Here is a 23,388-nt window from a genome sequence, read left to right as displayed (position 1 = left end):
TCGGCCAGAATGTGTTAAAATACATTAAACATAGACAATCACTAAAAATGGCTGACTGTATATCACTTAAATGTTTGTTTTTGTGTTGACTCAATTCTGTAAGTTATTTGGTTTGGGCAGAAGTGTCTGCCAAATGAATATAATCATTTAATGTCAATCAAATATAAACAAGCATACCAATAATTATTAGAGAGACTGACGTGTAAAACACTTTCATACAGATACAAATTACAGCACTTCAGACATTCTCAAACTGTCAATGAAAATAAAATTGTACTAAGTTGAAAAACGTAACACATATCACATTTATCGAGCCTGTTGTCTGAAGCTGAAACTCTCTATCATGATGCATTTGTGGCAGAAAAACAACAAGCCTAAAACAGTTTCACCCCAACGAGACAAAGCTGTTTCCATTGCACTGTGGTGCAGTGTGAATTTACCCTTTACAGGACCGCAAAGTACCAAAAATGTCCACCAGAGGGCAGCGATTGGTTTGCCTTTGCTTGTGGTGGCGAAATGTTATTTCACCATGTATCATGACTCATTCACTCAGACTATTACCCGTTATCTTAAGCACCATTTGAGGATGTTTCTTTGCAAGAAAAATGTTGTATATAAAACCCTGTTTTTGTTCAAAAGAGAGAAAAAAACAAGCATATATTTACTACTTTAAAAGCTGTTATAAATATAAATTCCGAATTATTTTTTATTTTTGTTATTTTAATGTTGACATATAAAACACATTAGCAGGTCTGTGACAGCGAAGAAAAGATTCGCTGGGAGCGAACAAATCACTTCATAAAAAAGAGAGAAAGGTTTGTTTCCTCCATGACCGGAAATGTAGGGAAGCAGAACACAGCGAAGAAGAGTAGTTTAAAGACCACCAAGAAGCAGAAGAAGAAGAAGAAACAAAAACAAAAACAAAAACTTGTGGCAGTTGTGGCTGTACTTGAACCTAATGTCAACATTATTTCTGAACTTTTTTGAGAGTGAATAAACACAGTGAGGAATCAGATGATGACATAAAACTGACTTTTTAGTAAAGCTTAGTACACGGACTGAGATGCTCCACATACCTGCGATGATAATGCTAACGCGGTGATGCTAAGCAGGTATAACGTTTACAATGCTTAACAGTGTTAGCGTGATAACACATTAGATGTTAACATTTGCTAATAATTAGCAGAAAACACGAAGTACACCTAAGGCTGATGGGACATGTCAATAGAAGGTCTTGACCTGATGATGGTGCTCTATGACAAAGATCACCAAATTATTGTTATTATTATTCATCCTGCAGGAAACATGAATCAGAGTATCAGATTTCATTTCATTCTCTCCATTAACGCGGAGTGTTCGAAACATTTCACCGAAAACTACAAATATCCAGCTCAAGGTGGCTCTACTGAGAAAATCAGGCGTTATTCTTAAAGGAATCATGAAGGTTTGTACAAAAATTTCATCCATAAATTATTGCTTTTTTTCTGCTATTAATATAACTGCACACCTGTGGCGAAGCATGAGCTGCTGCAGCATTCACAAGCATAATCGCATCTGTGTGCGTAACCAGCTGTGATCTGTATTTCAGTCAAATAGCACCAACTCTCTCTCGCTCTGAGCTCATGTGAGCCACCTCTCTATGCAGCTCCTGAACACAGTGAAGTTGGAGTGCCACTGCACGTGCTTCACTCCGGAGTGCACGCACACCGCCATGGCCCCGCGAGCGTCCAGTGTCTTCAGCCCAAACGTGTCGTTCTTGTACAACTTTCAGCAGGAGAGGAGAAGAGAAAGACAGGTTATTCTAAAACAGGAGGACAGAGGGAGAGCCAGCATTTGACAGAGAGCCTGAAGTAAGAACAACAAAGAAGGGTTTCCGGGCTGCAAACGGAGAAGTGGAACAGGTGAAAGGTTTGGCTGAACTTCAGTGAAACGCAGCCATTAGTTTGCAGCTCACCTCCTGGTTCCTCATTTCTACGATGTTTTCATTGCTGTCATAAAATCCAAAGTGGCTGTGCAGGAAAGAGGAAACAGTCAGTCCAGGTAATGAGGTTTTGAAACATCTGCGACTGTTCCGACCAAACTCAACACACACGCTGCAGGTTCTCTTTACATTATCTACAGCAGCAATGTCCTTATCTGACTCACATGCAATTCAATATGGCAACAGTATTCTTATACGCTTGTATAATGTGCATGTATATAGCAGATTTTTAGTTTTTATTCTGTATCCTTTCTTATTGTTTTTTGATCTTTCAGTGTCTCTCTTTAATTCTTTGCTGGCTGCAACAATTTAATTTCCCCAGTTTAATAAAGTTTTATCTTACCTTAATAACTGTCCCTATCTAAGACAAAGGTGTCATTCACTGGGGCTGAGGGGGGACATGGCCCTCGTTACTTTTCAATACTTGTCTAGCTGCCAAAATCCAGAGGAGAGATACTGATACAAAGCTACAAGGACTAATAAATATGCTTATCATCCCAGGGTTTTGCCTCTATGTTACTGCGCATGGCTTTGATTGGTGGAGGATGTACCTACAATTCATTTCTAAAGCCGCAAGATAAAGATCAATTCCATTATAATATGTTATCTGCTAATAACATATTATTATGCATTTTAAAACTCTGATGACAGTGAAACCTGGACTGCCACGGCGTGATGACGCCATCGTCTGGTCCTCCGATCAGCACAAGCTTCTTGAGGCGCAGGAAGTTGCTCCTCCACGCTGAGGAGGTGAAATGGAGAATTTTCCTTTTCAATGCACAGTTTCACTGTACAACCACAAGTATTGAGTATGACAGTAATTCATTGTTACCTTTCATGTCGTTGTGAGGTCTGTCACCGTCAAGCATTGTCAGAAAGCTGTTGCCCTGCAGGTAGGCGGATATGTGGTGAGGGTCTGTGGAGACAACATCTGCTGTGGGATCTTTTCAAAGGAGTATGTCATGAACCATTTGCAGGTTCTCCTCAGTTAAAGTTAATATCCTCTGCTTCTCAATCATCATCATCCCTCATTCTCACCTTTCCAGTAGTCGCATATAGACACTTTTTGTCCAAGTCTGTTGTAGCAAATCCGAAACACCGTCCTCTTCACGCATTCAGGAAAGACCCATTTCAGGTAGTCTGTGTCTACGGAGTAAGAAGTATTGCAGTATTATGCAAATTAGGATCTACCACAAATCAACATTATTAATTCCCCAAATATGGGGGATGAAATATTCCTGAAATATAAACAGAGAGACCTACAGTGTCATCATTCCCCGGAGGACACGGGTTATTTAGACATGCTTTAAACACAAAACGAAGCTGCCTGACCTCCATACTGTCCAGCCTGCGGTGATGACAGCGAAATGAAGGTGTGCACGTTGTGGTCCGGAGTCGTGGAGAGAACCGCTCGACAAATAAGACCACCTAAAAGAAATAAAAATAAAGGAGTCACAACATTAAGAGAGTTCAGACAAACCCAGACACAGCAGAGACCCATCCTGCATGCTGAGAGCAAAGATTTACATGTGTTCACCAAGTGTGTTGCATCATATTAGCCTGGTTCTAACAAGAGTGTTTACTGTTTTCTATTTTCTCTGCCAGCATAACAATCTACAGCCACGCTAGCCAAGCACGCTAGCAGCTATGAGGCTGCACTTAGGACAGCAGTGCTTTTAGCTTAACGCTAACGACAGCATGCTAACATTCTCACAATGCTGACGTGTTTAGCTCATATGTATAACATTTACCCCATTGACAACCTGAGCGTGCAAGCATGCAAATATTTCATAATTAGCAATTAACATAGACAGCTAAGGCTGATGGGAATATCATTAGAGTAGCTGATATCTGGGTGTAACCTGAAGGCATGGACAAGAATTGGTCAAAGTGGTATTTTACTCTTACTCTTGTGGACTGTTGCTCTTCCAGAATACTAGTTTAGGCTTTTTTTCAATGGAAACATGTCACAGTAGGAAAAGCACAGGTGGAAATAATAACATGAACGAATGCTGAGTTCAGTTCAGCTGCTTTAGTTTTAGGCTCATGTATTGTGCATGCTGGCTCACTTTAACACTTGTAAAGCTTCCTGTGGTTTACTTTGAAAAATGACAGTTGTCGTCCAGCCTGCGGTTAAAAGTTTGACATAAGGCACAGAAAAAGAAATGTGGAAGTGAAAGCTGGATGTCTGTGGTGTGTGGATATTGTCACTCAACTTAAATGTGTGTGTGTGTGTGTGTGTGTGTGTGTGTGTGTGTAAGGAGCAGGAGAGACCTTGTATTTTGCTCTGTACACTGTATATTCCTACATAGACTCATGCTGGTTATTTTGTTAAAGTGACCTTCGTGAAACTGACACTCTGTCCTTTCTGTTCTTGTAATCAGCTTCTACAAACTACACTACATCCACATTTGTCGGACATTATCTCACAGTGAGAATTTATCTCGTTCTGTCGCAGACTGACTGACGCCTCATTCATCACATCCTCCATCTGTTAGTGGCAGGATGCTGACCCTCCTCATCAGTGTTTACATTTAATGTGTAAGAATAGGTTCACTCTGCTGCTGCATCCCCAGTTTGACACGGCTAAAGAAAGGCAGGGCTGGGATGTTATAGAAGTGTAAGCGAGTGTGCCTGCAGTGTCTGTGTGAACGGGAGAGACGACCTTGCGAGAAGCACAGAAGATGGACGCCATCAGGAGACTTTCGCATGATGGAGTCGATGGCTTTCCTGAAGTCGTGGACCTGCTTCCACATTGGCTTCAGACTGGCCAGGTTGTCGTACAAGTCAATCACGGTGACCTCAGTGCCCGGATGCGTCTGAGAAGAGAATTAAAATACAAACTGAGCAGAAGAAGAAGAAGAACAGATTAACAGAACCACAGTACAGCTGATTCAATCAACTGCCAGCAAACTCTCAGCCTGATAATGTTATCAGCCAACTCAGTCAGATGAAGTTCCTCCAAAATAAAACTGATGTTGAGGAACAGAAAATGTCAGACTGATTAACTTGAAACAGAAGTAAAGTTGAATTAATGCCTAAATGAGGGTTTAACTCAGTTTATCAATATGAAGCCTAACTGGTGAGTGAAATATGAAAAGTGGTTTTATAAAGTGTTTCTTTGAATAAAATGCATAAAGGTTCAGATAGATAGATAGATAGATAGATAGATACTTTATTCATCCCCGAGGGCAATTCACAGCAAAAACAGGTGGATCAAACTTACATCACTCATTGCCAAATTATCTTTCAATCAGTGGTGGAATGTAACTTAGTATATTTACTCAAGTACTGTACTTATATACCTGTTTGTTATTAATACACAATATAATCAACTACTACATTATAATGTATTGTTAGACATTACTGTAAAATACTCAGTAATCCACTGAGATCACTCCCAACTTTATGCTAACATATCACTCTTCAAAATGCAATAATATATTGTAATATAGGCTACATCACTCTGAAATGAGCCATTCTGCATGACGAGTACTTTTACTTTCGTTACATTAAGTACATATTGATGATAATACTTTTGTACTTTTGCTTAAGTGACATTTCGAATGCAGGGCTTTTACTTGTAACATCATTTTTACACATTATTACAAGAAAGTAATATTAAACAAAACAAAATTAATAAAAAATATGAGTACGCCTTTTTATATTGCACGTGTTCGCGAGGTCCTACCTTGCTTATGAACAGGGAAAGCGTTTTGAACTGTTTTGGTCCATCAAAAAGGCCATGCACGATGATGACAGGCTTGTATCCGTCAATGCAAACTCCTGCCAGCACCAGCAGAAGCAGCAGAGGCGGCGGCGGCGATCCGCAGCTGATCCGCGGAGTCTTCATCTCAACCCGTTCACAGGTGAAACCTCTGGCGGAGCAGAATGATCCAGGGAGGGGGCCGCGGGGAGAGACTTGCCTCAGGGGAGTGAGATCTTTGACAGTGCTGATGAGTGCAGTACTGAGCGCTTTCAACTTTTGTTTTTACTTAGAGAGCATGCGCGCTTTCTTCCTCCTCTGCAGAAGAGCGTCGTTTTGTCTTCAGGTGGTTTTAAGAACACATCCGTTTTCAACAGCCGGTTACACGTGGTCTAAGCACTGCAACCTAATATCACCAGCTTTAAGAGCCACATTATTCTTTACTAAGGCAATGTAAACAACAATAACAACAACAACAACAAACAACAACAACAACAATAACAATAATGACTTGGTTTTAAGTTGCTCTCAATGTTAGACACAGTTCCAGAATTTACAAATGAATGCTTGTATTTTTTGGAAACGCTGTTTTTTCATGCGTTTATGATTTCGAAATACTCAGGTGGAAAGTGTTAAATTGTGTAGCAAACAACCCTTGAAATCATCAATATTGCAGCAGCTGTTATTTTCCTTGTGTTTTCTGAAATAACTGTACCTGGGGAAAGGAGCCGATGGTTGTTGTTATTTGTCAGATGGCCGCATGGTGGCAGTAAGCGCCGCAGTCTCGAGTGCAGTTCACCTCTTCTTCGATAATTTCATATGACGCGTTTCCGCTTTCGACTTCAGCGTGCCTGCTAGTTAGCGGAGCAAACGTTTATTATTGCTACTTTTGTGGTGTGTTTTTTCGAAAAATACGGGCGCAGATAAATATTTACATGGCTACGGAGGGATGGACGTGTCCATTAAGTGTCCTCACCGGAAACCTGCGCTACAGCTAAGCTAGCAACTTATTTGTAACTGTAGTTAGCAGAGTTAGCTAGCTAGCTAACTCACAGCCTGCTACCTCCACCATAACAACAACGTTGTTTGAGCGGTTTTATAAGCGGTAAGTGAAGTTGATGAGGATCTTTTGAGTCAACGAAAGTGTACTCGCGTTTATCCCCACAGGATAACGATCTAAGTAAGACAAAAACTAATACAAATTAAAAATTTTGGCAAAACTTTAACATATAGCCATTATTCACTCAGTGGCCACATTATAAGGTGCACCTGTACAGTCTAATCCAATACAAGTGTTCTGCCACGAAGTCTACTTTTATGATGCCTAAAATGTTCACTTTCATCAAAGCATTAATTCAATTATATGTTTTAGTATTCAGATTATAGTATGTGGTGCAGCTTAGGTTTTCCTCGTATTCTGCCCCACTAAGTAAATAGGAAGGACAACAAATTAGGAACACCTCACAGTATCATGTAGTCAAGTACAACACCTGGGTGTGATTCACTGTGCACATTTCAGACAATGTTTGGTTGTTTGGTTACAGCCAGCAGTATATGCAACTACATGACTTAATGGACACCTGGTTTATGGATAACCATGTTCTTGTGTTGTGACTGCTCCCTCCACAGGCACCATGGCCAACCTAGAGCAGTGGGTGAATGACCGCCTCCATGACATCCTCGGCTTGAGTGACCGATACGTGTCTCAATTCATGATCGGCACCGCACGGAAATCATCGAGTTCTCAGGACTTTGTGAATCGTCTGGAGCAGACAGGCACGATAGACATCGACCAGAGTGTGATTGCCTTTGCACAAGAGCTCTATGAAAAGGTATATTCATCAAATTCTGTTGTTATTTTCTGTGAGAACTTGCCATAACATATTTACATGAGCTTCAAATGCCTTAAACAGAACAGTAGTTGCCTGTATTTTCAGTAGTAAAGGTTTTGGGAATGAAACCTCCAACAATCTTTTACGCCTGTGTTACAGATTCCTCGCAAGCAGGTTGTTGAGAAACCGTCCCGGGCGATGGAACGGGAAGCCATTGAAATGGACAGGAAGAATCGGACGTACATGTTACTGGAGGACAGCGACAGTGATGGAGACGCTGTAAGGGAGAAGCAGAAAGGTAAAAAGAAAAGCAAAGACAAGGACAAAGGAAACAAGAGGAAACACATCAGACAGAAGAAGGAGAGCGAATCGTCAAGTGAGGAAGAAGCACCTAAAAGGTAATCCAGATATTTTCTACTGATTTTATTGTGGTTGTTTGGTTTTTCATCACTTTGTTGTTTGCCTCATATTGTTTGATGCAGGACAGGCTGTCTCGTAGCATTTGCTGATAACAGTTAGCGCCTAATGATTAAGCCATGATTTTCTCATTTATTTTGAGCTTATCATGTTTGCAAATGCTCTTTCAGTCATTGTCTCATCTAGTTCTGAAGCTCTGTAGTTTGTCATATGGTCAACAACATCATTATCAAAGAAATACCCTGACATATGGTATCACCCACCAATGAGTGGTGGGTGAGGTTGAAGGTGTCATGCGGAAGCTGTAGTTTGTTGTTTTTTTTAATATCAGGGGTCATTCAGACAAAAGTGACCACAAGTCTCTCGGGAAAGAAGAGGAGGAAGAGGAGGAGTGGGAGAAGGAAGAGAGAGAGCGGCAGCAGGACATTGAAGAGAGAGATGCTTTCGCCGAGCGAGTGAAGCAGAGAGACAAAGATAAGACCCGCAACATAACAGAGAGGACTGACAAAAAGGTGGGAGACGAGGGAATTCTTTCAAAGGTGACCCGCTATGTCAAGCAGATAAACACCTTCACCTTTTGTTTGTTTTTCTCCAGGCTTATGAGGAAGCTCAGAAGAGGCTGAAGATGGCTGAAGATGATCAGAAAAATATGGTAAGTGGAAAAAATCCTCTTATATTTATAAACACAATAGTTTTCACTATCACATGCAGTCTTACTAAGAACCATACTCTGGGGGGGAGAATGCAGTTTTTTGTGTTGAGGAATAAAGACAGTAAAAACCATTTGTCAGGATCCAAACTGTGCTAAAAGTTTCTGATCCTTTATCTTCATCTTCCTCTTCCTCTCTCCAGTTGCCAGAGTTGAGGAAACGCTCTCGCTGGGAGTATCTAAAGAAAAGAGAGGCAGAGAAGCTCGAGGACCTGGAGGCCGAGATCAAAGACGACGAGTACCTTTTCTCTACAGACGACCTCACTGAGAGGGAGAAAAGGGAGTTGGAATACAAACGCACCCTGCGGGACCTGGCTAAAGATTACAAAAAGGCCGGTGCCAGAGAACAGGAAGAGAGGAAGAACAGATACTACATGCCGGAAGAGACCAGGAGCAAGGTAGGAACGAAAGATGATGCATACTGACACCATGTGCAGAGACAGCCGCCTCCTGTGATGTGCACAGGTTCAGTTATTCAACTCTGTCCCCCCTCCCTCTTGCCGCTGACCAGGAGGTGCCCCAGAGGGACCTGGAGCTGGAGGAAACTCCCATGGAGCTGGGAGGAGAGCAGGGCCGCTGGGAGGAGGAGAGGCTGAAGACGGCCTCCCTCAGCTTCGGGGCCAAGAGGGAGCGAGAACAAGGGATGAGGCATGAGCAGGAGAAGTACCAGCTGATCCTGGAAGAGGACGAGATGATCGACTTTGTCAGCACCGCCATTACAATGAAGGGAACGCGGACGGAAAAGGTGGGGTTCATCCAGCACGTTCTGCATCTTTATTAGTATGTGTGCCTCAATTTTCATTTCACCTTCACTGTGATAAAAACTGGTGGAAACACTTTGAGAGGGTCCATTTGTCGTTCTTGTCACGATATTCAATCTTCAGTCAAACAGTATTTATCCTTCAGAGTGATCCTGAATCTGTCTGCCATTGAGACGTTGTTTCAAAGGGGAACTCAACCGATTTTACAAATAAGAACCCCTTTAGTCTCGATGGTCTGGAGAGTACTACTGCATATGTTTAAAAAGTTGTAAAAGTTGCCTTTGGTGCTCCAGAGGGAGCTGTTTGAAGCGAATTTCCTCGAGTGATGTCACTTAAGTCTGTTGGTTGTGGTTAACTGCAAGTTTGAAGATTAAAAGAATCTCTGGCTGTAGATTTAGAGAACTAAAGCAGCCTTTTCTTCCGACCCTGTTGCGTTCAGGATCAAGAGGCCCCGGCTCTGTCCCAGGCGGAGCTGAACAAACAGTCCATGCAGGAGGTCCGACGCAGCCTGCCCATCTACCCATACAGAGAGGACCTGCTGACTGCCATCCATGAGCACCAGATCCTGGTCATTGAGGGGGAGACGGGATCTGGAAAGACCACCCAGATCCCACAGTACCTCTTGGAAGATGTGAGCATAGAATCTAAAAACAGCATCATGCACTCGCATTTTAACCCTGTTGTAGTCGCTCACAGAACGGTGAGCAGTATATAAAACAAAATCCCACTGCAAGGGAGCACGACTGCACAGTGCTGAGGAAAAGTAAAGATTAGAAAGTAATCAAAGTCAGTTTAAACAGCTTCACAGCTTTCTGGGTAGTTTCTGTCCCCCAAAGACACTCTTATTCTGTCATCTTTACTTGATCCTTTGCTAATTTTGATCACTGGTTGTCAAAATTTTAACCAAAAAAAAAAAAATCAGTGAGACTTTAAGTCTGTGTGTCGGAGTGATGTATACAATACTTACAGACAAAGGTAACCAAACCTCTGCAAACAGAACAGAAATGATCCGCACGACAAGGCAACACGAGCGGCAAATGGAAACATGAATCTGCTCTTCAAGCTGTTGTTCTTCTCTCAGGGCTACACTAAAGGAGGCATGAAGATCGGATGTACACAGCCTCGCAGAGTGGCGGCCATGTCGGTCGCAGCCAGAGTGGCGCAGGAAATGAGCGTCAAGCTTGGGAATGAGGTGAGTTTGGCCCACTAGCAAGACAATCCCTTTTCATTTTCACTCTATTACAGTTTTCTTAATGATGGGCCTAAAGGAGGCTATTTGAGATGCTTGCAGCAATGAATTCTCTATCATACTGCGTCGTGTTTTTGTACTGCTCTTGTCTAATATTTAACATCCTTTTGTTGACTGTTTCTTAGTTTGATGTGGGTAAAAATCCTTGCACCAGAGTTTTCTTATTAACTTTATCTCCTAATCCAGGTGGGTTATAGTATTCGTTTTGAGGACTGCACATCAGAGAGAACAGTGCTCAAGTACATGACAGACGGCATGCTGCTGCGAGAGTTTCTCACCGAGCCCGACCTGGCCAGCTACAGGTACTCACAAACTGCTTCTCAAGGAGAGCTGTTCTTTAACCTGCAACTGCTGTATGCAGTTGATCCACAGGTGGAAGATTTCTTTTTTATGTTTACATTTCAGCATTTATTTTTGCAAACAGAAATTTGTTATATGTTTACATGTTTTTGTGGGAATTACTTCAGATTTGGCACGAATGATCACTTGGACTCAAGGATGAACAGATTAGATTTTGATGCTCAGGGGTCACTGTTCTACCAAACACAACACATTTTTGGCCGCAACTCAAGAATTCATGCTGTAATTATGACAACATTTCACACTAACGTCTTAAAAATGAAGAAGTGATGACATTTTATATCCAGAAGGCCAAAGGTCAGTTTCACTGTGACCGCTTAATGTTCAACACTTCACTGTGACATAATCCGTTATTCAACACCATAACTGAGGAACAGAAGGGCAGACTGTGACCATATTTCACATTTAGTCATTGTCGCTTCTTAGCAGCAACGTCCATATTTGAAGCGTTGTCACCCACCACAAGCTCATTGGTTCTGCTGATACTGAGCTTCAGGTGATTGCCGTTTCACCATGTGATGAAGCTTTCTATCAGTCCTAAAATAATCTCCAAGTGAAGACAGCGGGTTTCTCAATGGAAATTGTTCACTGGGAACTCCTTCAAAGTCTTCACTGCATGTATTATGAGTCTGGACCGACGTGGATGTAAACTGAACATGACTGGCTGCAGAGGCACAGAACCACAAGGCAGTGAATCTAGTATTTACACTCTCCTTCTGCTGCCTGAGATCCCCGCTCCTCTGGTCATTTGAGTCATAGACTCCCCACTGGCCCTCTCTGCAGTGTGTTGTGCTCTCCCTCCCTCCAGTGTGATCATCATAGACGAGGCCCACGAGCGAACGCTCCACACAGACATCCTGTTTGGTCTGATTAAAGACATCGCCCGCTTCAGACCAGACCTGAAGGTGCTGGTGGCGAGCGCCACACTGGACACCGAGCGCTTCTCCTGCTTCTTTGACGACGCTCCTGTCTTCAGGATCCCTGGCAGGAGGTTCCCCGTCGATATCTTCTACACTAAAGTAAGAACAAGCATGTTATTTGAATGCTTAATACAGTGTGCGTTACCTTTTTTTAAATAGTTGGTGAATTCTTTGGTTGACGGTTGCTTCTTGGTGGAAGAAGGACAGCGATATAACACTGAACACTGTTCTGTTGATGTTCTGTGTGTCGTGCTGTCAAGGCTCCGGAGGCAGACTACCTGGAAGCTTGTGTGGTGTCTGTGCTGCAGATCCACGTCACTCAGTCTCCTGGAGACATTCTGGTCTTCCTCACTGGACAGGTATTGTTTATATCAAGTGTGGGATTGGATTTTTGTCGATCGGTTCAAAGTTTTGGATCATGTAGAAGTGGGAGATTGCGTGTGTTGTCTGTGTATTATCTGCAAATGTTCCAGCGTTTTCAGATGTATTTATACCATCCAGTTTCTTAGCTTGTATGTTGGTGACAGATAAAATGTGACGTTTACCTCTTCATCGCCTTAAAGATGTGGTTGTGACCACTGCGTTGTCCGAGTGTGCTTTCACTCCTGACCTCTTTTATTCAGTTGAAAACAACTCTGGGGCTTTCTGTCTGTTCAGTGCAGGTTGTTTAGGCTGACGTGAAAGCCAAACAAACTCTGGTGCAGACCGAACAGCTGGATCAAGACCACCAAAAGCATGTGGTGCAAGCGTTTTCCCTGGCCAATCAGAAAGTGAAAAGCAGTTACAATAGAAGTGATTTATGCCGAGTCCTGCTCCGTTTAATTCGACAGCTCCTCATTAAACATGACCTTTTTGAGCGTAACATTACAGTAGATTTCGTATTCAGTCTGAGCGTTTTGTGACACCAGATAAGATAAACACATCAGTGTCGGTGAAGTACAGCGTGACCTGACGTCCATCCCTGAAATATGTGAGTCCATGAAGCGCCAAAACTGTCCAATCACAGAGTTACCTATCAGTCCGTCAGACCTGTTTACACCAGACCAGAACGTAAAGAAGAATCAGAATCGTCTTTATTGGCCAAGTAGGATTCTAGTTCTCAGTCTACTTAAACACGAAGTTCCAATAACAACATTTAGGAAGATAGACATAAAAACTGTGACAAAGCTGAAAGAAGGTAGATAAATGTAGAGCTATTACGTATATACAAGTAGATGGAAAAAAAAAACCAATATAAGAATATATACATATATATATGTGCAACAATGAGCAACATACAGTGTTTATATACAGATGACATAGTTTATATAAAATGTAAACGATGCCTAATTTTTTTCCTTGGTCAGGACCAAATGAACTGAACTGTAGGTGTGAGAGCAGACATACACCTTGTTTACTCCACCGAAGTTATAACTACAAAGGGTGACCTGTTATCATTTGTCCGTGTGTGTTGTTTGACCCTTTAGCCTCTTTGCCTGCTTGTGTCCTGCAGGAGGAGATCGAAGCGTGCTGCGAGATGCTCCAGGAGAGATGCAGGCGGCTTGGATCGAAGATAGCAGAGCTGCTGGTCCTTCCCATCTACGCCAACCTGCCATCGGACATGCAGGCGAAGATCTTCAACCCCACCCCACCTGGAGCCCGTAAGGTAAGACGACGTCCTCAGTCTGTGCAGGAGCTTCTGTTGTTTCCTAATACAGTTCCAATGGATGTAGGAGGTCACTGTTGGATTAGTATTTCAACTTGGCACACACAAAATGGTCTGTCGAGTGTGACGAGTTTATTTGTTTGAGTGATATAAATGAAGACAATAGCTCTCTGCTATCTGTTTACTGTAGCAGTTGTGTAATAAACTGGAGCCTTTTCATATTTACTCAGATTAAATGTCCATGCTATTGTTCACCAACAGAGGCTGCTGTAACACAATGAGATTTGGTAGAGAGGCTTGCTGTCCTTTTATTTAACACTGTTCAACAGATGAAAGCCTAGTTTTGATATTTTTATCACATTTTTTGCTCCCTTAGTTTAACAGCTGGACTAAATGCTTGTTCTACGCTGTTTGAGCAGTGCTTACTCACTTACTTCTCTCCCAATCAATCCAAGGTTGTGGTGGCTACCAATATAGCAGAAACCTCTCTGACCATTGATGGCATCATCTACGTCATTGACCCAGGCTTCTGCAAACAGAAGAGCTACAACGCCCGCACTGGCATGGAGTCACTCATTGTCACACCCTGCTCACGGGTAACTGCTCACTGTTGTTCTTAATGTTTAACAAGTAGGACGGCGTTGAAGCAAAGGGAAGGTAAATTTTATCCTGGAGTGTCGTCAGCACACACGATTTCCAAATGCCAAAATTCACTCACTCAAGTGCAGTTGGCAGGTTTTGTCACAGTATAAAGGCGAATTACCAAATGCTGCGTTTCACTGGTGCAGTCAACACGGCATCTGTTATTGTTAAGCTGTGTGTGTGTGTGTGTGTGCATTGTTAGCTTCTGTGTTGGTTTCTGTCGGCCAACTCTAGCCATGTGTTTCTGTTTCACTCTCAGGCTTCGGCCAACCAGAGAGCAGGCCGAGCCGGCAGAGTGGCTGCTGGGAAATGCTTCAGGCTTTACACTGCCTGGGCCTTCAAACATGAGATGGAGGAGACGACCGTGCCTGAGATTCAGAGGACCAACCTGGGAAATGTAGTCCTGCTGCTGAAGAGTCTAGGTGAGCGGAGGAAGCGCTCTCGGGTGGGATACAATGACTATTAAAGTGATGCCATTTCATCATCAGGTCGTTAAGTTGGAGCAGATTAGATCACTGTCTGGTGGCTGTGACGGTCCAGTCAGCTAATGCTTTTTGCTTGCAGGCATCAATGACCTCATTCACTTTGACTTCATGGACCCACCTCCTCATGAGACTCTGGTCTTAGCGCTGGAGCAGCTGTACGCGCTGGGAGCACTCAACCACATGGGGGAGCTCACCAAGGTACAGGCTCATTTACCCTGTATTTATCAAACCTGCAGTACACTCACAGCAGCTGTAATTGATATTTCTATGATGACAATGTGGAAACAGTGTGATAATGTGAAAGACCTTGCTCATAATGGCGAACGTGCAGAGGATTATCACCTGAATTTGTAGCTTTATGGGGATTATAGCAGGTTTCAGCTCATTGTTTCAGTCTCCTAGCACTGTTTTTGACCACAGCAGCTGAAAAGCTCTGAAAACCCAGTGCACCAGACAGCATCAAATGGCAGACAGACAGTTTGCGAGTAGGTGGTGAAAATAGTGGAGCTTTGAGCAGCTAAAGAGTCAGATATGTCCCTCAGGAGTTGGTGGAGATCAAAACAGAGCGAAAAGAGAGCTGTTACACAGCCTTTGTAGACAGCTGGATTAAAATAGGAGCGTTCTCCTCAGAGGTGACTGAAAAGCAGCTGAAACACCTCCTGTGTAGACACACCGTAAGACGCATTTATCAAGTTTGTTCTGACTTCCAGCAAGGTTTAAAAGTGATGTTGAAAAGCAGCTTTCAAGGGATCACATGATGAATCATTCGAACGCTCCGAGCAGGAGAAGCATATGCGATTTAACATTTTTTAAAAGCTATTTGTATTTGTGTGAAACCCTAAATGTCTCTAGTCAGAATTAATCTAATATATTTATAATACATAAGTATAGATTAGTACATGGGGATAAAATAGAAAAATGTAAACGAAAGGAAGCCAAACTGTTCAATCATATCAAAATCAAATAATAAGCTAACACTAGCCTGTCCTGAGTTTTACATATTACTTAAGTAATATTACATACTACTTATTTATGTGTTATTCAACACAACCACTGATGCTGTGGCCCTTCGCTCCTCTGTCTCTGTACTGAAGTCAGCTGGGATCCAGCTTCACGGTTATGTGTTTCAAATAAAATCCTAAAAAATGACCAGCATTAGTACTCAGTGTTGTACCACGTGTAACATTAGTAAATTTAAGGCCTGCAAGTAACAGTTATTTTCACTATCGAATAACCTGCCCTTTATTTTATCAGTTATTATCTATAAAGTGTCTGAAATGGTGGAAAATGCTATGCTAAAATTGCATATCTAGAAATTATTAAATAATTACTGATCAACTGTTCGATCAATCAACCAATTATTGCAGCTCTAGTAGATATTTTATTACCCGGTAATCCTGGGAACGATTATTTTTAAATCTTGCTCTTAACCAGTGATTTTAATATTGGATTTATCAGCTAATCTGGGATCTGCTGTATATATGTAAGGTTTTGGAGTCAAAGAGTCAAGAAGCTTTAAGGTGTAACTTTAACAGTAAATCCATTTTTTGAGTCGGTAAATAATATTCAGTTGATCCTGGCACCATTTCATTGTGTTCACTATAAGCTATTTTCCTTTTTCCAGTGAAACTCCAGTCATTCTGTGACCTAGACCCCAATCGTCTGTGAAACCTCAGTGATCTTCCCTCCGTTTTAGTCCAGCATTTACGACAGGCCGTGGATTAATGATTCCCTGTCGAATCAGCTGAGGGTCATTAGCAAACATCATCTTTATCGTAGAGCACAGATCCGTAACCTTTTGCTCTGACATGCACAATCTATGTCCATCTTCACTCTGATCGTCTGCATATTTGCATGACACGCTGCACATACCTGGCCCTTGTGAGGCTTTGTCATCGTGGCTTCCTTGATCGATGGTGCTGATACGTGGGAGAGATGACTCATCATGTCTGCAACTTAAAACTTCCATACTGGTCCTGCTAATCAGTGATTATCAAGGATGTGAGGATGTCTTTCACAGGCTGTCTACATCATTGGTATTCACTCCAGTGCGAACTGTTATTTATTAAATGAATGAAAATTTCCAATGTTCGAACGTCTTTGTTCTTGTCGGGGTTCAGCTGGGTCGCAGGATGGCTGAGCTGCCGGTGGACCCCATGCTGAGCAAGATGATCCTGGCCTCCGAGCAGTAAGTCTCCAGTCTGATACGGGCATGAGCCTTCAGTAGATGTTCTTTTCACAGGATGCATGAACTAAATCAGTTCAGCCGTTGGTTTTCTTGCACATATCAGTCTCATCCGGGCTTCGTTTTCCCCCTCTCTGCCTCCCTCCAGGTACAAATGTTCCAACGAAGTGTTGACGATAGCGGCCATGCTGTCGGTGAACAACTCCATTTTCTACCGGCCCAAAGACAAAGTGGTGCACGCCGACAATGCCAGGATGAACTTTGTGGTGCCAGGGGGAGACCACCTGGTGCTGCTCAACGTCTACACGCAGGTATGAAGAGCTGCAGATGTTCAGGCTGCCTTGAGTATCTGTTTGGCCAACCGTTGAGTTGAATGCAATCCAGTCCACTGCTCTTAATGTTCTTAACATCAGTGTGTTTTTAGACTTGAAATACAGCATTTATTCATTTACACTTCCCAAAAGTTTTGAGACCCCTTAAACGAAGCTACGTCAACCTTGTTTTATTTGAATAGTTCCTAAAAACGTCAAGTTATACAGTCATGTACAACTTTACGAAACTGATGCCAGCATGCTAACATTTGCTAATTAGCACTGAACAGCTGAGGCTGCTGGGAATGTCATTAGTTTGGCATATATTTGGTCAGAAACCAAAGTAGCGGACAAATGAAAATATTGACCCAGTGATGGTGTTAGAGGAAGATTCAGGGGGGTTAAGATTCCTCCTCTGTGGACGTGAACGTGTGTCCAAAATGTAATGTCAGTCCATCCAATAGTTGACATGTTTGACATATTTCAGTGTGTTGTGGTGGTGGACCGACAGACCAACACTGCTATTCTTAGCATGGCTAAAACAAAGATTAGAGGAAAATATGCAGAAATATGTTTTTTCCATTCCTGTTACACACCTCACGAACCCTCAGATTCATCTGGTGACCCCTCGTGAGGCCCAGGCCCACAGGTTGAGAAGCAGAGTCTCACAGTCATGGCCTGTAAAAACCCAGTAGCCCTGAGGTGTTCCTAGCACGCTAACCGCAGTCATGATGTCTTTCTCCCTCAGTGGGTGGAGAGCGGTTACTCCACTCAGTGGTGCTATGAGAACTTCATCCAGTTCCGCTCCATGAGAAGAGCGCGGGACGTCCGGGACCAGCTGGAGGGTCTGATGGATCGGATTGAGGTGGAGGTGGTCAGCTCTCAGGGAGACAGCTTGCCCATTCGCAAGGTCAGTGATACTGAGGAAGTCCCCCGGAGTGCTACCACAGCTTCCTGACAAAAACGAGAAGTCTCAACTTTGGTTCCTGATATTAACAGAGAGGATGGATCATAATTTACTCGTCTGTGTCTGTCGTGTAAAGGCAGGCAGGAACTGTCAACTTGAGGAAACGTCATAGCAGCTACAACAATAGTGGAAAGCAGAAAAAAAAGGGCTAAACCTGTGCAGACAAGAGCCACTGAAACATCCAAGAACATGGCGAGGATAGTGGCTTTTCTCAATGAAATAAACAACCCAGGATGTGTGTGAAAATCCAAGCTGAATTTCACCTTTTGGCCTGCGTGTGTCCATCAGGAGGTGAAAGATTAACCTGTCAGTCACCACTGAACAGAAGCTGTGTGAACAGCCTCCTCGTATCAGGCTCTGTGTGTGCTGCGAACGCACCCCTAAACCTCTTGAGATAAGCAAGGGCGTTTGTTTTATTAGTTGGGTGACACCTTTTTTCACCACACGCTGCCTTCGCCTGTGTCAAAAATCCAGCAGCTGATAAGGCAGAAGCAATCCCGTCACTTACATGTTGTGTTAGTCTTTGAGTTTTATCCAGAGGGGCTTTCGTAGCGTTGTGTGTGTTCCATGCTGTAAGCCAGGGGGAGCTGATGTGTCCTTACTTTCATGCAAACACGAGGAAAGTGACTTAGTCATTGTTTTGATGACCAAACACAGGCCAAATGACGAATGATGAGTGTGTGTCGGATGTCAGCTTTCTGTCAGCTGTATTTCAGTGCCGTGCTTTCCCTGAAGGGTTTCGTGAGCACGCCCAGCACCACCTGGCCCAGATTACAGCAGGTGTGAACAGTTTGTGTGCATCTGTGAAAACAAGGTTGGAAAAGCAGGTCTGAAAGTTGTTTTTGGGTGGTATCTGTTAGCAAATCCCACACGAAACCCACCTTCACTACAAAACTCCTGATTGATTCATACCAATGAATTCTCACAAAGCTGAGAAAGCTTATTTCTAAGCTCCTGAAAAAATGACATTTTGGAGACACGAGGTTTTCTCAGGACGGTGACTGTATGCTGTAGTCACAGCGCTGTTCGCCTCTGTGTGTTTTCTCTTTGATTTTTACAGGACAAAAACACCTCAGAGCTCCTGTTCTTTATCACAGATAAATTCTGCATTAACAAACAAACGGTCCAGTCACGGAGTTTCAGTCATGCACAGCTCTGATTGGCTCATTGTCTCCAGCGTCCAGGAGAGGACACACTTATAGTATCCTATTTTACTGACCCTGATTATTAATATTTAATTCAACCCTTTTATTTTGAAGGTCAGAGGTCCGTATTAGAGATCTTATCATTCCCATGAGCACCATGTTTACAGCCATCTGTAGGGACTGATGAAGAACCCAATTACTGGTTTAATTTGGTGTTTATGCCACACATCTGTTGCTTTTTCACATTCTCTTATCTCATGCTCTTTTTGTTCAATGCAGCTGTTGTTACCTTGATTTGTGTCCCGCACGGTGATGAATCAGCTCTTTATAAACCCCCCCCCCTTGATTTGGTTTTCTTACATTTGCTTTTATTATATCACAATATTCTGGAGTCCCAAGACGTTCACTGTTTCATATAAAGATTTATAAGAGGAAACCTGTTCAGTCTGCGTGTAATGGACGCTAACTGGTGGAGGATGCACCAGTCGACTGAAAATGATTTCTCGTGTCTTGTTTGGATTAATAAGTGAATTCCTTTCGCACCATTGCACTAATCTATGTGTACAGTAGTGATGAATCATGGGATCATTTTCAGTGCAACAACAACATTATCCGTATTATCCTCTGAAAACTTCATTCTAAATGGTTTTGAAGTATCAGTTTTCCACCTGTCTGTGTACAGTGTGAAGAGGTGAGCTCACAAATCTCCTGAGGCTCCTGAGTTGCTGACGATGGAAGCTGAATATGTCTGATTAACTGGCACCACTGCACCAGGTGAGGATTTAACCTCCATTTGAAGCATCTTTGACAGAAAGAGTCTCATCCCCTCTCCCAGGCGGTGACGGCGGGATATTTCTATCACACGGCGCGACTGAGCAAAGGCGGCTACAAGACGGTGAAGCACCAGCAGACGGTCTACGTCCACCCCAACAGCTCTCTGTTCGAGGAGCAGCCCCGCTGGCTCATCTACCACGAGCTGGTCTTCACCACCAAGGAGTTCATGAGACAGGTCTGCCTGCTCGGGATGGGATGCAGTTACATTTGGTGTCTGTTTCTCACAAGCTTGTCTGTTAATGTGGAGGACGATCATTGAACGCAGAAAAGGCTGAAGTATAAATAACACAGTCACACGTGTCATTGAGGTGAGCGTGGATGCTTCCACAGAATATCAGCTTGTGGGAATGAGACAGCAGACTAATGAGGAAGTGTGAGCAGTGTGCCTGTACAATATTTAACTGCATCCCTGCCTGTGTAAACACACTGATTAATGTCTCTTCCCACACACAGGTGATTGAGATAGAGAGCGGCTGGCTGCTTGAAGTGGCTCCTCACTACTACAAGAGCAAAGAGCTGGAGGACAGCAGCAGCAAGAAGATGCCCCGCAAGCAGGGGAAAACAAAGGAGGAGCTGGGCTGAGGGGGGGCCCGAGGCTCAGGGGGCCGATGGCAGAAATAACCGCGCCCTTCCTCCTCTCCCAGAGCAGTGTGACAGTAGAAAAATGACTTTGAAGGTTTGGAAATTGCATAAAAGTAAAGAGGGGGAGTGGAAAATGTGGCCAGCACATGAACAGGAATATGGTTCAAGCCTGTCTTTCTATGTGATTTTTACTCCGCTGTAGCTTGATACAGCTTCTGACGGCGCTCACACAGCATCCAACATATTCAATTTGGACCAAGTTTGGCTGCACAAAGAGGCCTGAGCACAGACACGTGGAGCTGAGAGGTGGGTCCAATGAGAAGTGTGTCACAAACGTACCGACCGGCTTAATCATAAACCAGCTGTATCAGCCAGGCCAGAACGAGGAAACTGACGCACTTGGATGTGAGTTTCCTGGATCAACAGCAGTGGACTCACGGGCCAGTTTTTCAGCTCACTGATGAGCTGTCGGTTTGTTTTTCAGGTGCTTTTTTGTTAGCTTTTCCTGAATAAATGGGCTTTGTCACATTGAGCTGCACACTGTTAAAGTGTGCAAATGGACAATTACTGGGGAGTCTCCGCCAAGCTGAAAAGACTAATGTCCAAATAATGAGACTCCTTGTTTATTTTCATTTGTCTGTGGCAATAAAGTTTTACAACCACTTGTTTTTGCCAGTTAATTTGCAGCTGAGTGATTAGTCATCACAGTATTTACTACCTGCCAAGATCAGCTCAGGTGTTTTTCTGGTTTTAACTGCACCAGGAAGGTCACTATTATTCAAAAAGTTATATTTAGACGTGGAATTTGAATAGCCTCCTATCATCCTCTTGTGCTGGTGAAGGCATATGACAAAGGGACTGTGAGTTTGGAGTTTTGTTTAGAAATATTTTACAAAGACACGCCTGCATGTATAAAAAAAAAAAAACCCTTACAGTTCTCACCCAAACCCCAGTTTTAACATGCATTTTTCTAGTTTGAAATATCTGCTGCATGTCAACCTTCAACTTGTAACCCAATACAAAATATGTTGCATGAAGTCCCCTCAGAGGCCTTCATGCAGCAACGTGTTTTTATTCCAAGAGCTGACGTATCACTTCGTCTGACGAAGAGCCCTGCTGATCTTTAACATGAAGTATTTAACTCCTGTCTGGCCTGAACGTGAATTCTGGTGCCGTGAGCTGTTGTCTCAGTCTGGGTGTTTGCTCTGATTCACAAAGTAGATGAAAAGGGAGTGACCGGGATGGCACAGTGATAGAAGGTTACATTAGGTAGCTGCTGTTGTTTGGATTGTAAACTTGCAGAGAGGAAGAGAGCAGTGGAGGTATGACAGGTATGAGGTGCCGGTATGTGCAGTGTTGACAGTACTTTACATGCTGTGACAGTGGAATTTTACCAACAGCCACTGCTGTTTGTCTTGATTCATATCACAAATATGTCACATAGAGCAAAAATATATTCATGTGCTTCTGTACCATGTGAACCTTAATGGTACTGATGCCGTATCTGATACTGAACACTTGGTTGAACAAAAAAGGCTGAGAGATATTAGTTTTAATCTTAAATGCACCTTTCCGCCAAAAAAAAAAAATGACCAGACCGATATTTTGTTGAGTTGTGTCTTTACAGTAACCAAGATGTTTCCAACGGTGTTTAAACCCAGAAAAGTAATTTTATTCAAGTTAACGGTGCATTTCATTGGCTGTCAGCGGTGACAGGAAACACCAGAGGAAAGTGAGGAAGGAAGTCGCAGAATGGGACTAAATACGTGTACTGGGACTAAATTTCTGCATGAGTCTCGTGACATAGATTTTTATCAGCATGGTGGTTGTTTAATGATGACGACAAGCGCTCTCACGATCCCTGGCTTCTTCATGTCTTCATATCATCAAACTCTTAAGTTGTTTTCACTGAGACAGAAATGACATACCATGAAGTGCCAGTAAGTCAAGCAGCAACCTCCAGGGCTGAGAAATGCACTTCCTCAAATGGCCACTTGAGGCTGGCTCCGAAAGAGAGTCAATTCCCATAGACCCCCATATTAAATTGCTCAACAGAAAAAAACATGTTTACAGCCTGGAACAAAAAACAGTTTTGTTCTCTATAGCTAATTTCCTCATTCATGACGACTGAACGGGGCTGAGTCTTCTATAACTCACTCATTTAAATATATTAAAGCTTAAAGTCATGCATAATTATGAGCATGGCCGCTCTGAGTGACTGCTAGGTTTCAGCAACCAGGCTTCAGTCGGCAGAGTCAGGCCTTGCCAAGATAGCAACAGCTGGAACCGCTGTCACTGAGCTTCACAGGGACTCTTCAGAAACCTGTGAGGGACATCATGGAGGCAACGTCCATGTTTTATACAGTACCATGGTTTAAGGTCTTAAAGCAATTGAACTGGGAGAGCTGCCTGTTGGACCGGGGCTGTCCATAGACCATACACTCTACTTTGTCATCAAGGGATGCTTAAACAATAGTTTTACACTTTCCTTAATGATCATAATTCAAACAATAACTATAATGTGTTTTCTTTGCAGCTGTAAAAACTTTGACAGGGTTTCCCTTTTTTCAGTGGGTCAGTGGGCTTCCTGAAAAGCTACCCAGCAGATCAGCGACAGTCAGTCAATCAGACAGCGTATGTTTTCATCAGAGTTCCCT

The 23,388-nt window shown here is 43.0% G+C and overlaps 2 protein-coding genes across 2 annotated transcripts; one reads left to right on the top strand and one right to left on the bottom strand.

The window, feature by feature from the left end:
- Nucleotides 1-1,222: 1,222 nt before the first annotated feature.
- On the bottom strand, nt 1,223-5,916 carry LOC143324807 (lysosomal thioesterase PPT2-like). Its single transcript, XM_076737550.1, has 8 exons — nt 5,673-5,916; nt 4,647-4,800; nt 3,314-3,409; nt 3,020-3,127; nt 2,814-2,897; nt 2,639-2,723; nt 1,955-2,009; nt 1,223-1,764 (listed from the first exon to the last, which is right to left on the bottom strand). The coding sequence occupies exons 1-8, from the start codon at nt 5,832-5,834 to the stop codon at nt 1,621-1,623; spliced, it is 888 nt and encodes a 295-aa protein (XP_076593665.1). The 5' UTR covers nt 5,835-5,916; the 3' UTR covers nt 1,223-1,620.
- Nucleotides 5,917-6,498: 582 nt separating this feature from the next.
- Nucleotides 6,499-21,398, top strand: dhx16 (DEAH (Asp-Glu-Ala-His) box polypeptide 16). The gene is made up of 21 exons (XM_076737536.1): nt 6,499-6,792; nt 7,317-7,519; nt 7,679-7,917; nt 8,268-8,448; nt 8,532-8,588; nt 8,789-9,043; nt 9,157-9,390; nt 9,846-10,037; nt 10,488-10,598; nt 10,842-10,957; nt 11,824-12,034; nt 12,196-12,294; nt 13,428-13,580; nt 14,036-14,176; nt 14,482-14,644; nt 14,787-14,905; nt 16,828-16,895; nt 17,041-17,203; nt 17,952-18,113; nt 20,151-20,324; nt 20,603-21,398. Exons 2-21 carry the CDS (start codon nt 7,322-7,324, stop codon nt 20,729-20,731), a joined length of 3,165 nt encoding a protein of 1,054 aa, XP_076593651.1. The 5' UTR covers nt 6,499-6,792; nt 7,317-7,321; the 3' UTR covers nt 20,732-21,398.
- The last annotated feature ends 1,990 nt before the right edge of the window (nt 21,399-23,388 follow it).

Source organism: Chaetodon auriga, chromosome 8 (assembly GCF_051107435.1).
Source record: "Chaetodon auriga isolate fChaAug3 chromosome 8, fChaAug3.hap1, whole genome shotgun sequence".
NCBI lineage: Eukaryota > Metazoa > Chordata > Actinopteri > Chaetodontiformes > Chaetodontidae > Chaetodon > Chaetodon auriga.
Note: the sequence above shows the minus strand (reverse complement) of the source record. Positions and strands in the feature narration are given on the sequence as shown.